This window comes from Ascaphus truei, chromosome 8 (assembly GCF_040206685.1).
Source record: "Ascaphus truei isolate aAscTru1 chromosome 8, aAscTru1.hap1, whole genome shotgun sequence".
NCBI classification, from domain to species: Eukaryota; Metazoa; Chordata; class Amphibia; order Anura; family Ascaphidae; genus Ascaphus; species Ascaphus truei.
This window is the reverse complement of record NC_134490.1, coordinates 6,640,332-6,654,120: the sequence shown is the minus strand read 5'-3', so window position 1 is coordinate 6,654,120 and position 13,789 is coordinate 6,640,332. Positions and strand designations below refer to the sequence as shown.

Here is a 13,789-nt window from a genome sequence, read left to right as displayed (position 1 = left end):
TATAGGGAGCAGTTATTAAAGCAGTTAGGGGAGGGGTTATATGCAGTAGGTATAAGGGAGGAGTAAAAAGTAGGAAATATAGGGGCAGTTATAGGAGTAGCAAGAGAGACGTTTTAGGGAGTGAGTATAGGAGCAGTACGGGGTGGTTAGAGCACTTTGGGGGTGAATGAGGGGGATGATTATAAGATCCATTATTGGAGCTGTTAGGAAAGGAGTTCTAGGGAGCAGTTGGGGGAGGGGTTACAGGGAGCAGTTAGGGGAGGGGTTTTAGGGAACAGTTAGGGGAGGGGTTACAGGGAGCAGTTAGGGGAGGGGTTACAGGGAGCAGTTAGGGGAGGGGTTTTAGGGAGCAGTTAGGGGAGGGGTTACAGGGAGCAGTTAGGGGAGGGGTTACAGGAAGCAGTTAGGGAAGGGGTTACAGGGAGCCGTTAGGGGTGGGGTTAGAGGAGCAGTTAGGGGAGGGGTTTTAGGGAGCAGTTAGGGGAGGGGTTATAGGGAGCAGTTAGGGGAGGGGTTACAGGGAGCAGTTAGGGGAGGGGTTACAGGGAGCAGTTAGGAGAGGGGGTTTAGGGAGCAGTTAGGAGAGGGGTTTTAGGGAGCAGTTAGGGGAGGGGTTATAGGGAGCAGTTAGGGGAGGGGTTACAGGGAGAAGTTAGGGGAGGGGTTTTAGGGAGCAGTTAGGGAAGGGGTTACAGGGAGCAGTTAGGGGAGGGGTTATAGGGAATGATTATTAGGGGAAGAGTTATAGGGGAAAGGAGAGGACGAGCCCAGCACATCATTATAATGGGTCATTTCAATGTTCTATTCTGTAATTGGTGCAGTTTGCGTTTCTCTTTGTGTCAATTAAATCTGTGTTTGTGTGTTTTTTCACAGGTCAACGCTACTAAACAGGGCCTGAAAGATGGTTGACGCGGCGCCTGACGCACACACAGGAACAGCGGTTTTATTTTCACTGTATTTTTGTGCAGAATGTTGTGGTGAAGCAGACAGGCCTCACCGGCTGGGGCCTACTGTTTTGTTGTATATAATCTTTTATGAGACAAAAGAAATAATGGTATATAAATATAATTATATAAATCTATATATTTCATGCTTTAATCTCGATGCACTTATAAAAAAAAAAAATATGAAAGGGATTTTTGTTTTCTTATTTCTATGGTTTATAAAAAAAACCTTTCATTGCCGGAAAGGCCGCAAACCCGAGCGATTTTATATCAGAAACATGCAATGCATGCCCCTCCACGTCAGGGAAGGGTTAACCCCTTCACTGTCAGTTCCCTCTGGCAGCATAGGGGTTAATACACAAGGGCAGGGCCCTGTTTTCTCAAATGTGTGGGTGTTTATAGCCAGGACGGGTGTGGGGTTTTAATAAGCCCAGGGGAAACCCTCCATTCCCCCCCCTCTCTGCCGCAGCGAATAGAGAAGTGCGAAACTTCGCATCAATTTGTGCGTTTCTGTCTCCAAATTCCATTCCTTGCCACAGTTTTGCCAAGCCTCAAAGGGCTCAAAGTCGCGATATGAGTCTTTGATTTTGCCGTTTCGCCATCTTAACAATCGCCAGACAGTACAGGGAAAACGGGGCGTGCGCTGTTTTTTTTATAGCCTTGGCGCTAAGCGAATCCTTTTGTGAAAATATTCTTAAATAAAAAAAAATAGCAGATTAAACGAAATTGCGCTGCCCCCTCAACGCTCGGCGAATCGCGTGCGTCTGACTCATCCGTGGCTGTTTTCACGACTCGAAGGTCAAATTCCGCCTGGTTCAGGGCCCGGATTGCGAACGTTTCGCACATCTCCAGGAGCAAAGCGGTTAACCCTATCCGTACTTTGCACAGCAGTGCACAGCGACAATGAAACGGTTATTAGTATTTTCAGGCTGCAAAACCGCTCGCTAAATATCTCCGGATTTATAGGGGGAAATGAAAAAAAAAACATTTTCTTAGATAAATCTGGTGCTGTGTTTGCTTGCGTATGTAAGCCGGGTTACTTCAGGAAATAGGGCCCCAATCTGGAGCAATAGACAACCCCTTATTTACCGAGAAACATCCTAAGGAAATGAATTGTGCCGTTTCCTGGCTAAACCTGTTTTTTGTGGCCTGCAGTATTGCAGCTGGAATATTTTAATAAATAATAGCCCCTGTGCAGGTCCTCGGTGCAGGGGAGGGTAATTCCAGTCCTCAAGGGCCACCAACAGGGTCAGCTGTTAAGGATATCCCTGCTTCAGCACAGGTGGTGCAGTCTTCGACTGAACTACTGATTGAGCTACCTGTGCTGAAGCAGGGATATCTTTAAAACTTGACCTATTGGTGGCCCTTGAGGACAGGACTTGCCCACCCCCTGCCTTAATGTCGCAGGGCTCTGGGGTAGGGGCTGCGGCTCATGCCACAGACCCATGTACCACCGGTACCATTGTAGTAACCTTAGTACCTTCTGCATATCTAGGACTGAGTAACTCTGTATCTTGCCATACAATGTAACATATAGAAACACTGACCGCATGCAGTCACCGGACAGCGGAGTGGTCAGAAGAAGCCTCCGCTTACCCCATCTGTAAGGGATGTCTCACTGGCAGTGTGTTCTCCAGCGGAGAAGGGGTTAACGCGCCGGTAGCAGATGTCGCCTTTGGGTTCTGCACCCGGGGTGTCGGATTCCTGCATGGTAAAAGAGTTATTCATCGGGGAGGGGAGGGGGACGGGGGCTCCTGTTTGCAGAGCCACATTTCGGATGAATGGAACATTTCTTGCCCTGTGGAAAGGGGAGGACCGTCTCTCCCGCCCTGTGCGCGGCGCCAAAAGAGGAGAATTTAACCCCTTCGCTGCTAGAGGGACCTGCAGCACCTTGCGGACTAAGCTCAGGCAGCAGGCGGTCATTCACACTGTATATTGGAGCTTTAACCTTTTCAGTGCTGGAGGGGCCCAGTCTCTGGCATGGACGGGCTTTCTCCTTCAGGGCTGGACAGGTTACATTGTATCATGTGGGGTTGCGGTTCTGTAAGAGGGATTACAACTCACTTCTGCACAGCTTTGCTGTTATTCACCTGGGTATGCCGCACTGATTCATCTGTTCTCATACAGCCCCGAAGGAAAGGGGGTGTCCGAGTGCTCTCCCCGTCCCTCAGGGGTGCTACATTCCGTAGTTCTGTGGGTTTTTTGGCTCTATCCCGACCAGCTTGCTCAATGAAGCTGTGCTGTGACGCAGGGTATTCTGTGTTTGAGCTGATGTGCTTGCGTAAATAAATACAGAATTGCTTCAAAACGGAGAATAGCGTCGTTGTGTTTTTTGACCTGTTCGCATGCACGTTTACTGCATCATCTCTTGCTGAAGCCCCCCGGTGCACGAGGGGCTCCGTATTCAATATGCTGTGACCAATGCCCACAGTGCGAGCCACTTTTACAGCTATACGGTATCATTACAGTACAGGGAATATAAGAATATAGATGGGAGAAGTGCATCAAGACATAAATGTAACATTAGGAGAGAGGAGTACCTGCCCCAAAGAGCTTACAATCTAATCGGAATGTGGGGAGAGAGAAGTAAATGTGAGCGCTTTGAGTAGAAGAACATTGGTGTATAAGAACATACTGTAGTTTAGTGCAGGCGTGCGCAAAGTGGGGGGCACGAGATGTTCCGGGGGGAGGGGTGGCAGCTGCAGAGGTCCTGCGCTCTCCCCCAAGGCATTTAAATTCAATGCCGGGGGACCGCGCGATGCCTCTGCAGCTTCTCTTACCTGGTAACCCCGCGTCAAATGATGCAGCGCATGGCAACGTGATGTCACATGACCCAGCAACGTCATTTGACGCCGGAGCCGAGCAGGAGGGGGAGCGTGAGCAAGCAGGGGGGTGCAGGGTGAAAACGTTTTGCACCCCTGTTTTAGTGAGTGGTCATCCAAGACGCTTTAAATGCTTCATTTAACAGGTGCATTTTCAGGTGGGTTTTGAAGTACTGGGAGACAAGGTGCTTGGCGGACATTGAGAGGGAGTTTCAGAGGTAGGTGCTGTATGTGAGAAGGTGCAGGTGTGAGAGAGCTGCAGAGACACATGGGGTAGAGAGTAGACAGGCCTGAGCAGAGTGTAGAAAGCAGATAGGGGTATTACGAGAGATTTAAGGCAGGCAGAGGGGTGAGGAGCCTTGAAGCAGAGAAGAAACGTGTAATGATTGCAGAACATAACAGATCTTTCAGAAGGTGATAAGCAGAGATTGATCTCAGAGGGGAGAGTGAGGTTATTCTCACTGCAGCATCTTAATAGAATGAAGAAAGCTGTGAGGCAGGGAGGCCAGTAAGGTGAAGGTTGCAGTAGTCCAGGTGGGAGAGAATGAGGGCATGCATTTACATTTTAGCTGTGGAGAAACAGAAAGGTTTTTATATTATCCGTTGCAGAGATATAAGCGGCAAATGATGTTGCTTCTTGAGTTCTCAGCTCCATTCAAACGAATAAAACTTTATTCTTCTGAAGCACAGGCCGCAGGAACAGGGAGACTATTTCCCCCTGGGCTGGTCAGATATGGAATAATTGGGCCGCTTGCCGGGAGGAGAGGAGCAGCGCCATGCAAATTCTGACCATAAGATGGCGCTGCAGACTCACGTAGCAGCCCCTCCCCTCCCTGGGAGGCTCCTCCCTGCAGTGTGCTGGTAATAGGGAGTATATCAGTGAGTAATAGTATTAGTGAGTGTATGTATATGCAGGGTCCAGCAGGGTAATTGAGGAGGGGGCATCTGATGGGGCCCAGCAGGGGGAGAGGAGGTATGTGCAGGTAGTGTCGGAGGGTAATGGAGAGAGAATGATGCAGGGTAAATAAACCAGAGGTATAATATTTTATTAATGTTCTAGTAAATGATGTTTTTTCCCCCCTCTGGACAACACACATATTGCCATACAGTATATTGGATGAGCGAGCAAAGTGATGACTTCAAGAAGACTTTGTGGCCCCACTGGGTGCGTCTGCGTCTGTTTGCTTGTTCTCTCTCCAGAGGGAAAACGCCGTAACGTTTTTTTTTATTTCTGATAAAATTCCGATAAAAACATTTCTGCCATCATAATTTAGATCTGCCAGAAGTGTCACCTTAATCGGTGCCGCCCCCATCTTGAAGTTCGTGTGGTTTTTTTTTTAAGGAATACAAAGAAAAACTGTACATCTCTTTGACCGGATTCTTGATACAGGACATTAAATGTATTATTTTACAACTTGTACTATGTTTTCAGACAATTTGCTTGAACCGTTTCAGAGACATTAAATGTTTAAAAGGAAAATAAATTGGTAACCATGGTAACAAATAACACTGTACTACACCAACCTGTCGCTTTGCTTTGAATGGAGGTGGCCGTGATAGCGACTCAGTGCGCGGCCAGTTTTCACCTTGCATTGAGCGGGGAATGGATGGAAGGGAAGTCAGCGTAATGATGCCACTCTATAAAGCATTAGTAAGACCGCACCTTGAATATGGAGCACAGCGCGTCCTCGCTTATCCAATGGAATGTGAACCCGCAGCCACCGTCGGATAATGTGTCCGGCGGATTGCGGGTCAATGTTACTCCCCGGCGGTGACTGTCGGATGAGCAGGTCCGACATCGGATAATGTGTCCGGCGGATTGCGGGTCAATGTTACTCCCCGGCGGTGACTGTCGGATGAGCAGGTCCGACATCGGATAATGTGTCCGGCGGATTGCGGGTCAATGTTACTCCCTGGCGCTGACCGTCGGATGAGCAGGTCCGACGTCGGATAATTGACCGCCGGATTGCACTATGCGGCTTCGGATAAGACATCCATCAGAAAGCGATGACCCACTGTACAGTTTGGGCACCACTCATTAGAAAAGACATTATGGAACTAGAGAAAGTGCAGAGAAGAGCCACCAAATTAATAAAGGGGATGGACAATCTAACTTATGAGGAGAGGCTAGCTAAATTAGATTTATTTACATTAGAAAAGAGGCGTCTAAGAGGGGATATGATAACCATATCCAAATATATTCGGGGACAGTACAAGGAGCTTTCAAAAGAACTATTCATCCCAAGTGCAGTACAAAGGACTCGGGGCCATCCCTTAAGGTTGGAGGAAAGGAGATTTCACCAGCAACACAGGAAAGGGTTCTTTACAGTAAGGGCAGTTACAATGTGGGATTCATTACCCATGGAGACTGTGATGGCAGCTACAACATATAAGGTTGGGCATCTTTTTAGAAAGGAAAGGTATACAGGGATATACCAAATAAGTAAACATGGGAAGGGTGTTGATCCAGGAAGTAATCTGATTGAAGAAAGGGATTTATTTCCCCCCGTTATGTGACATTGGATAATGTGTCACTGGGGTTTTGTGTTTGCATTCTGTTGTCTAAATTTAACACAGGTTGAACTTGATGTTACTAGTTATTAAATCTAGTGCTGCATGCACCGCTCCTCTTCTCTGACAACTTCTGCGCACAACGCACACCGCACTAAGATCTCCTCCGGCACGAGCCGCACACACCGCACTAACAGCTCCTCCGGCACCTGCCGCACACACCGCACTAAGATCTCTTCCGGCACCCGCCGCGCACACCGCACTAAGATCTCCTCCGTCACCCGCCGCACCCGCCGCACTAACAGCACCTCTGGTTGTCCCTGGAAAACTTGTTGTAATGCTGGAAACGTTGCAGTGGTGGGCACGGTTTGCCCTCCTCCCTCAACTGCCGCCGTTCCCATCAAACCGGGGGTCCCTGTAAACAACCAGCCCTATTCCCCATACAAGCTGTCCGTGGTCCCATACAAGCTGTCCGTGGCCCTGGCCACACACGTGTGAGTGTGACGTATCAGTTTATTCTATGTCTTTTATAAATGACGGAGGCCGCTTTGCATCTTTTACAGATACATTGTTACGTTGGTGATTGGACCTGAATAAACAGCAGCAACGTTCTGAGATAGAATCTCTTTTATTGCACTAGCTGCATCATTTGGACACTCACAAACCCGCATTAGAGACGACCTAACTGCTCTATAAACTGTAGGCACTAACCTAATCGCATCATGATTTTTATTAATCCACGTAACTGGTCACTTAGTTTTTTTGTTCATTTACTTATTTTTACTTATTTTCGTCATATATTTTTTAGATTTTTTTTTTTATAAATCCTTTCTATGTTTATTGAAGCTGGTAAAAAGGAAAGAACTGGTGGCCAGTTGAAAAATAACAAAACACTTTGAGGCATATAGCTGAAAAATATAAAAAGAAGAGAAACCTCCAACGCGTTTCACACCAGTCTGCACTTTATCACTTTATCACTCAGTGCTCCTTTTTCTACCAGCGTCATCTACTCCGTTTACCTCACATCAGGAAGCACGCGGGGTGTCGGAACGCCTTCATGGGGCGCGAGTACTCTTATTCATGTGACCGCTGAAGATTGCTGCCTACATTAGGATTGGTTACGCTCATTAGGGGATTCTTGTTGCCTGATATTGCTGCATATATTAGGATATTAGCTGCCTGATATTGCTGCATATATTAGGATATTAGTTGCCTGATATTGCTGCATATATTAGGATATTAGTTGCCTGATATTGCTGCATATATTAGGATATTAGTTGCCTGATATTGCTGCATATATTAGGATATTAGTTGCCTGATATCGCTGCTGGTTCCCTTTTGGTAACTACCAACTCCATGGGGCTCAATTCTATCCGTTATTGTGATTCTGCATTTGCATATACTTTCCTGCGGAGCCACGGTTTCTACTCACAGTTCACGGACATTTTTTTAAAGGGTTAATATTATGCCTCCAATTTACCTGCTGTCCAGTGTTTGGTAGCCCCCATCACAGAGGTCATTCCTCTATTTGTTTCTATGTTTATTGCCTACTCTATTAAAAACGTATATCCATCTGCGCCCGGCCGAAAAACAACGTGTCAGAAATCCGCCCGGACGATGTCACAGCCCCTTAAAGAGTATGTGTGGATAAAAGCAGGCACCTGGTAACCCTACTCTGGTGCAGCAATCTCTAGAGAAAGGCTGATCCACATGAGCCGAGTGTGGGAGGAGCAGCTGCCGGAACAGGCAGAATCTATAGAGAAGGCTCGGGGAGAAGTCAGAAGGTGCTGCAGAGATCATATGTTATATTGTTACAAATAAAACTGCAATCCTTACAAATGAGTTAACAGCTTCCTAATAAATCCCTTAAAAGGACCTTTCAAGTCCAATGCACTTTACAATGATGTCAGCAGCCACCTCTGAGAAAGCGAAGTATCAAACTGAGAACACATTTATTTACATTCTCCACTATTTTCCAACAGCATCTCCTCCCCAGACGACGCAGCGTCACAATGTCATGGCAACGTGACGCCATGACAGCGGGATGCTGAAAGAGATGCCGCCACACAGGTAAGAGACAGTTACACAGGCCCCGCGCTCTCCCCCTGGCAATCGGTTTCATTGTTGTGGGGAAGAGGGCGGGGCCTCAGTAACCGCGGGGCTCGGTGCAGTGACGGCGCCATCAAGCCGGCCCGAGCAGGGCTACATACATATTGTCGCTCCAAGAACGGTCATGCAGATGGGCTGGCACCTACCTCTGTGATGAGGGCCCCCCTGTAACGGGTCCCTCCTGGACCGTGACCTTATCCAGCTCCCCCCGCCCTCATTTCCTGTGCACAAGGCATTTCAGTCTCTTATGCAAAACTGGTTACAGAAGCTGCTACAAAGGAGTGCTGCTAATTTGGGAAGAGGGTCTGACCCCAGAGGTGGCTGCATTCATGTTTGTGAAGCAGGATTGAAAGGGGCTGCACGTAAAAGCAACAATCACCCAACTCGCCCCTTGAGGATTCCTGTTGGCCCGCGAGAACAGGACATTTAAACTTGTGATATCGGACCCCCTATGGAGGTATTTCTGGAAGCAGGGGGTCCCCGGAGTTCAGCGCTGGAGACCCCCTGCTTCAACCCGATAAAAAAAATAAAACTGTAAAAGCTGCTTGGACTGAACCATGAAGTGCCGGACAAGCCGCTCCGCGGTAATGTCGCCGCCACGGAAATCTCGGGCCGCCCCTTGGGTTAGAAACTCCATCTCCTCGTGTTTCTGGCACCAAGGTTAGATGGCAAGCTCTGAGGGACAGGGATTCCTTGTGCCAGTGCTACATAAGGGGGAAAAGATGTTTAAAAAGCACACGTTTTCTGAAGTGTAGCAAGAAAGACATCGAGAGACGGCTCCAAAGAAGAAGGAGACGAAACCCTTGACATGGTTTTTTTTGTTAATGCAGAATTTTGAGTATTTATTTTGCTGCTCATCTTAGTTTAACCCCTTCACTGCCATAGGGGGGAGGGTCACTCAATGTGGTGCTATAATCTCCGACAGTGAAGGGGTTAGTTCAGGGATTCTCAACTGCAATCCTCCCCCCTTTCCCGGTTTTCAGCATATCACTGCTTCAGCACAGGTGGCCGAGTCAAAGATTGAGCCACCTGTGCTGAAGCAGGGATAACCTGAAAACCTGACCTGCTGGTAATCTTTCCTGAGTTCTGGGCCAGCAGACTGCGACACAATATAAAACCACCCGTCCGTAGGAAAAATAATTTTATTGGGTTCACGGATTTGCGGCGACGTAGAACAATCGCGTCTTGTCTCTGCGTGTGTCCTACAGCTACGCACAAGCAAAAGCTCTTTGGTGGACATTTTAACCCTTTTGCTGCCAGAGGGGCCCAGAAACGGCCTCACCCTGGCACGGACAGGGTTAACGATATGAAAACACATTAGAAATAGAATACAACAATACAAAATTCTAAACCGGACCTTCACTTATTTCCCATCTCCATTATTATTCTAACTGCGTTAACGACGGGTTTAACTGCCCACCGATTCTATAAACCCTTAAGTGCCTTAATGCGCAAACTGTTTAAGGCAGGGGTGGCCAAATCCAGTCCTCAAGTGCCACCAACAGGTCAGGTTTTCAGGATCTCTCTGCTTCACCACTGGTGGCTCAATCAGTCCCTGCTTCAACACTGGTGGCTCAGTCTCTGCTTCAGCACAGGTGGCTCCATCAGTGGCTCAGTCTTTGACTGAACTACCTGTGCTGAAGCAGGGACATTCTGAAAAACTGACCTGTTGGTGGCTCTTGAGGACTGGAGTTGGCCGCCCCTGGTTTAAGGTGGTGAAGAGACTGAACAATAATATCAGATAACAAGTAAATCCCTTTGTATCCATGGGGACCTGCATTGCAAAGCTCATTCCTTTGCTTGCTTGTTTTCCCCAGGGAAGGAACACCCACAGATTACAGCAGACACTGCGCGTCCTCATTGTATAATACCAGGGGGGCGGGGGAACACCTGGATTAAAAAGATACCCAGACACCCCTTGGGCTGTTTCTATTCATGATCTAGGAAATGTGTTTTGGATCGCTACAAATTAACCAGGCTGCATCGTCCCCGGTTTAACATTTCCACATTAGGGGATCCCTGATAAAGTGGATAAGAAGCAAAAAGTGATCCACTAGCAGTGCTCATTTGCATGTCATTTCCCAGAATCCCTGGCTGCAGTGGACGTGCTGTATCCTGTGCGATTGTGGGGTGAGGCAGGTTTGGGGACCCGTCTAAAACGTCAGGGTGTTCATAAATGATCCTCTATCAATATTACGGGCCGCGATTCTGCACGAAAAATGTCATTTCTTAGCTTCCAAACCAATAATTTGACATTTTTTAGCTAATAAAAAGGACTCTGGGGGCTATATATTGACCCAAATTTGCATCATCTCCATCTTGCCGGTCTTCGCGTCAGTGTAAGAAGGGGTTTGTTTGCACCACGTTTTGTGCCACATGCATTTATGATTTACAAAGTGTCGATAAGAGGATTTATACGGAACATTCCGGGCCTCTGCAGCTGGTTTTGTCTTAAGTGGTGTAAACTTATCTGGCCACAATTTACAAACGCAACTACAAAAATGCCGCATTGTGACGGACCGAACTTCTCTGCGCACGCTCTGCGCACGCTCTGCGCGTTCATATATCACCGTTTGCTTTAAATGAGCCGTTCGCTTTCTGTCCCTGTCTGCTCTAATGCAGGAGTGGCCAACTCCAGTCCTCAAGGGCCACCAAGAAGTCAGGGTAGCCCTGCTTCAGCGCAGGTGGCTCAATCAGACTGAGCCACTGATTGAGCCACCTGCGCTGAAGCAGGGATATCCTGACAACCTGACCCATTGGTGACCCTTCAGGACTGGAGTTGGCCAACCCTGCTCTGATTCAATAAGGCACCCTGGAGTTGGGTTTCCGTCATGCCTGCTCCATATGTCCTCACCCAGCTGATGATAACCCGTTGATTCCATTCCTGTGACACACGTGGGTAATGCCCATGACTGGTAAAGGAAAATTAACCCCTCGGCTGCCAGGTCAGCAACGCACTGTATTGGAGCTGCCTCTGGGCCAGCGAAACGGTATATGCCAAATATTTAGAGCACTAATCAATCAAGCACATCAGGATTGTTATATGACTTTCTTGGCAATAACCTTGATTGCCTACCTACTGTATTAATGAAAAGCATTGCATTAAATTCATTGACAAGGATGCTGGGTAGAGTAACCCCTTCAGTGCTGGAGACGCATGCAAGGCATTGCATGTTATAGATATATTGCTCTGCAATGTGCTGCCATCTCCCCCCCCCCCCCCTCTTCCCCCTGAAGGGAATAAGCAGTGGGTGAGGGCCACGGGCCCCTAATATATTCCTCCGTAGGTCCAACAACTGCCCAGCACCATCTCCGATGCTTGTCCAGAAAGGGCCGACCGCCCATGCAGCCAACCTACTTCTGTCTCGTCCGGGCCGGGGTTTATGACGGAAAACCCCGCACAAGTTGCACCTCTCGAGTACCAGGCCCCCCCGACGCATTCTGAGGTCCCAGCCTCCGTCCTAGGCTCCGCCTCCGCGGTGCTTGCAGCAAGTTCCCACGCGGCCCCGGGGACCCCTCAGGCCTCCGGCTCACTGTTAGTCCGGAAGGCTTGCTTGCGCAGATGGGCCTCGATCTCCTCCCGGAAGACCAGCATGCCCAGGTGAGGGTGAGAGGCCTCGTTCATGGCCTTGGACTGGATGCACATGCGGTACTGTTCCGGGGTCAGCTCGTCTGCGCAGTGCTTCTCGTGCCACAGGTGGAAGAGTCCGGGCACCGGCGTGCGCACCACCATCATCTCCCCGTGGAGGTACTTCCGGTACAAGTGGACATCCTCTCCACCCCAGCCTTTGACTTCCAGATCAAATCCCCCTGTGGAGGTGGCAGAGAGAAGACACAGGGATGAGCTGTGCCCGTCATCACCTTCCCCTCTAGCTCTGCAAAAAGTCACTGATTTACTTAAAAAAACACACATGTAGGATATTGCTTGGTCTGCAGACCAAGCAATATCCTACATGTGTGTTTTTTTAAGTAAATCAGTTCTGTACTATGAGAAAATACTTGTGGCATTTTTTTAAACAACTCTGAAGTTTTAATGTACTATAATGTAACAAGCATTTTTTGTTTCTATAGCAACCATTTACAAAGTCACACCCCTTCCTCTTCTGAAACAGGCTCTGGCACACCCCTTGTGGAGCCCTGTCCTCTATCTAGCAGTGCACCAATTGTATCTAGTGACGGCCTGGTAACATGATCTTGCCCACAGAACTCTGCATCTTTGATCCTCTTCTGCTGCACTGACAGTCATTTAGTGAACCCCCGAGCCAAATCTTCGACGATCGGCAACTTGGCTAATCATTTGTCAGTGTGTGGATTTTATTAATGTACATATTAAAGGGGAAAATAAATACAATAAAATAGGCAGCTTGGACTGCTGCTTTAATAATAATAATTTGTTCTTGTATAGCGCTGCTAGTTTTACGTGGCGCTTTACAGAGACATTTTGCAGACACAGTCCCTGCCCCGTAGAGCTTACAATCTCTGATAAGTGACTTGCCCCAGGGATTGCACCAGGTTCCCCAGCTTCACACACCGTGCCAGAGTCAGTGGCGTTACTCACTGAGACGCTCCTTCTTTAAGGCGATCCCAGGTATAAAAGGAAGCCAAGAATTACATATGGTCAGATGTATCACAGCGGATGGGAAAATGGGCAGAATAAAGGGCCCACGTGGTTCCTACCCGCCGTCACACTGTGTACCTATGCAATTTGTGGCAATTAATCTATTTATTGTATTACTATAATTCCCTGGACTGTATTGTCGGCGACAATATATAGATATATACTGCGCCAGATGTCGTGAGCAGAAATGGATTCAATACAACAGAAGAGCTCATTATACCCATTTTCTGATATAATGAGCAGTAATAATGCAGAGGACTCCCCGCGCTCACAGCTACTTTGCTGCGTGTTATGCGCGCGGCGTTACTCAGAATGTATACATTATTCCACAAGATGGCGCCAGAGTAACATTCTAATGTACTGCGCCTGCATGGACTTGAATGGAAGTTACTGCATTGTTACAGTGCCTTTGTTAGCCGGATTTTCACCTACTTTAAATAAGGCCATTTCAACCTTCGCATAAGCAGCGTTTGGAAAAGGTAAGTTGTTTATAAAAGGCTCGGCCCCAACAGAAGTGAAATCACTCCGCCATGTAACAACTCACTATTTCACTTGTATTTTGTCTTGGCTTTGGTCAGGGCGGCCAACTCCTGTCCTCAAGGGCCACCAACAGGTCAGGTTTTCAGGATATCCCTGCTTCAGCACAGGGGGCTCAATCAGTGGCTCAGTCGGTTAAGGCCAACGAGTTGTGTTCATTACTTTCCTAGCTGGATTTATGTATTGTGTGTGTGAAGGGGGCAGGTTGGAAAGGATGAGGTCATCCCCCTTGTTACTCTCCGGAGGGG

General features: G+C 48.1%; 2 protein-coding genes across 7 annotated transcripts in view; one reads left to right on the top strand and one right to left on the bottom strand.

The window, feature by feature from the left end:
* Window positions 1-3,259, top strand: part of RASGEF1A (RasGEF domain family member 1A) — a 218,498-nt gene extending 215,239 nt beyond the window's left edge. For all 4 annotated transcript variants that reach the window (XM_075610427.1, XM_075610428.1, XM_075610426.1 and 1 more), the window contains one exon: window positions 874-3,259. In XM_075610427.1, the coding sequence (XP_075466542.1) occupies window positions 874-898 (25 nt within the window). In that variant the 3' untranslated portion in view covers window positions 899-3,259. The remainder of the gene's footprint in view (window positions 1-873) is intronic.
* Window positions 3,260-9,512: 6,253 nt separating this feature from the next.
* CSGALNACT2 (chondroitin sulfate N-acetylgalactosaminyltransferase 2) overlaps window positions 9,513-13,789 on the bottom strand; it is a 59,613-nt gene continuing 55,336 nt past the window's right edge. For all 3 annotated transcript variants that reach the window (XM_075610423.1, XM_075610424.1, XM_075610425.1), the window contains exon 8: window positions 9,513-12,196. In XM_075610423.1, the coding sequence (XP_075466538.1) occupies window positions 11,904-12,196 (293 nt within the window). In that variant the 3' untranslated portion in view covers window positions 9,513-11,903. The remainder of the gene's footprint in view (window positions 12,197-13,789) is intronic.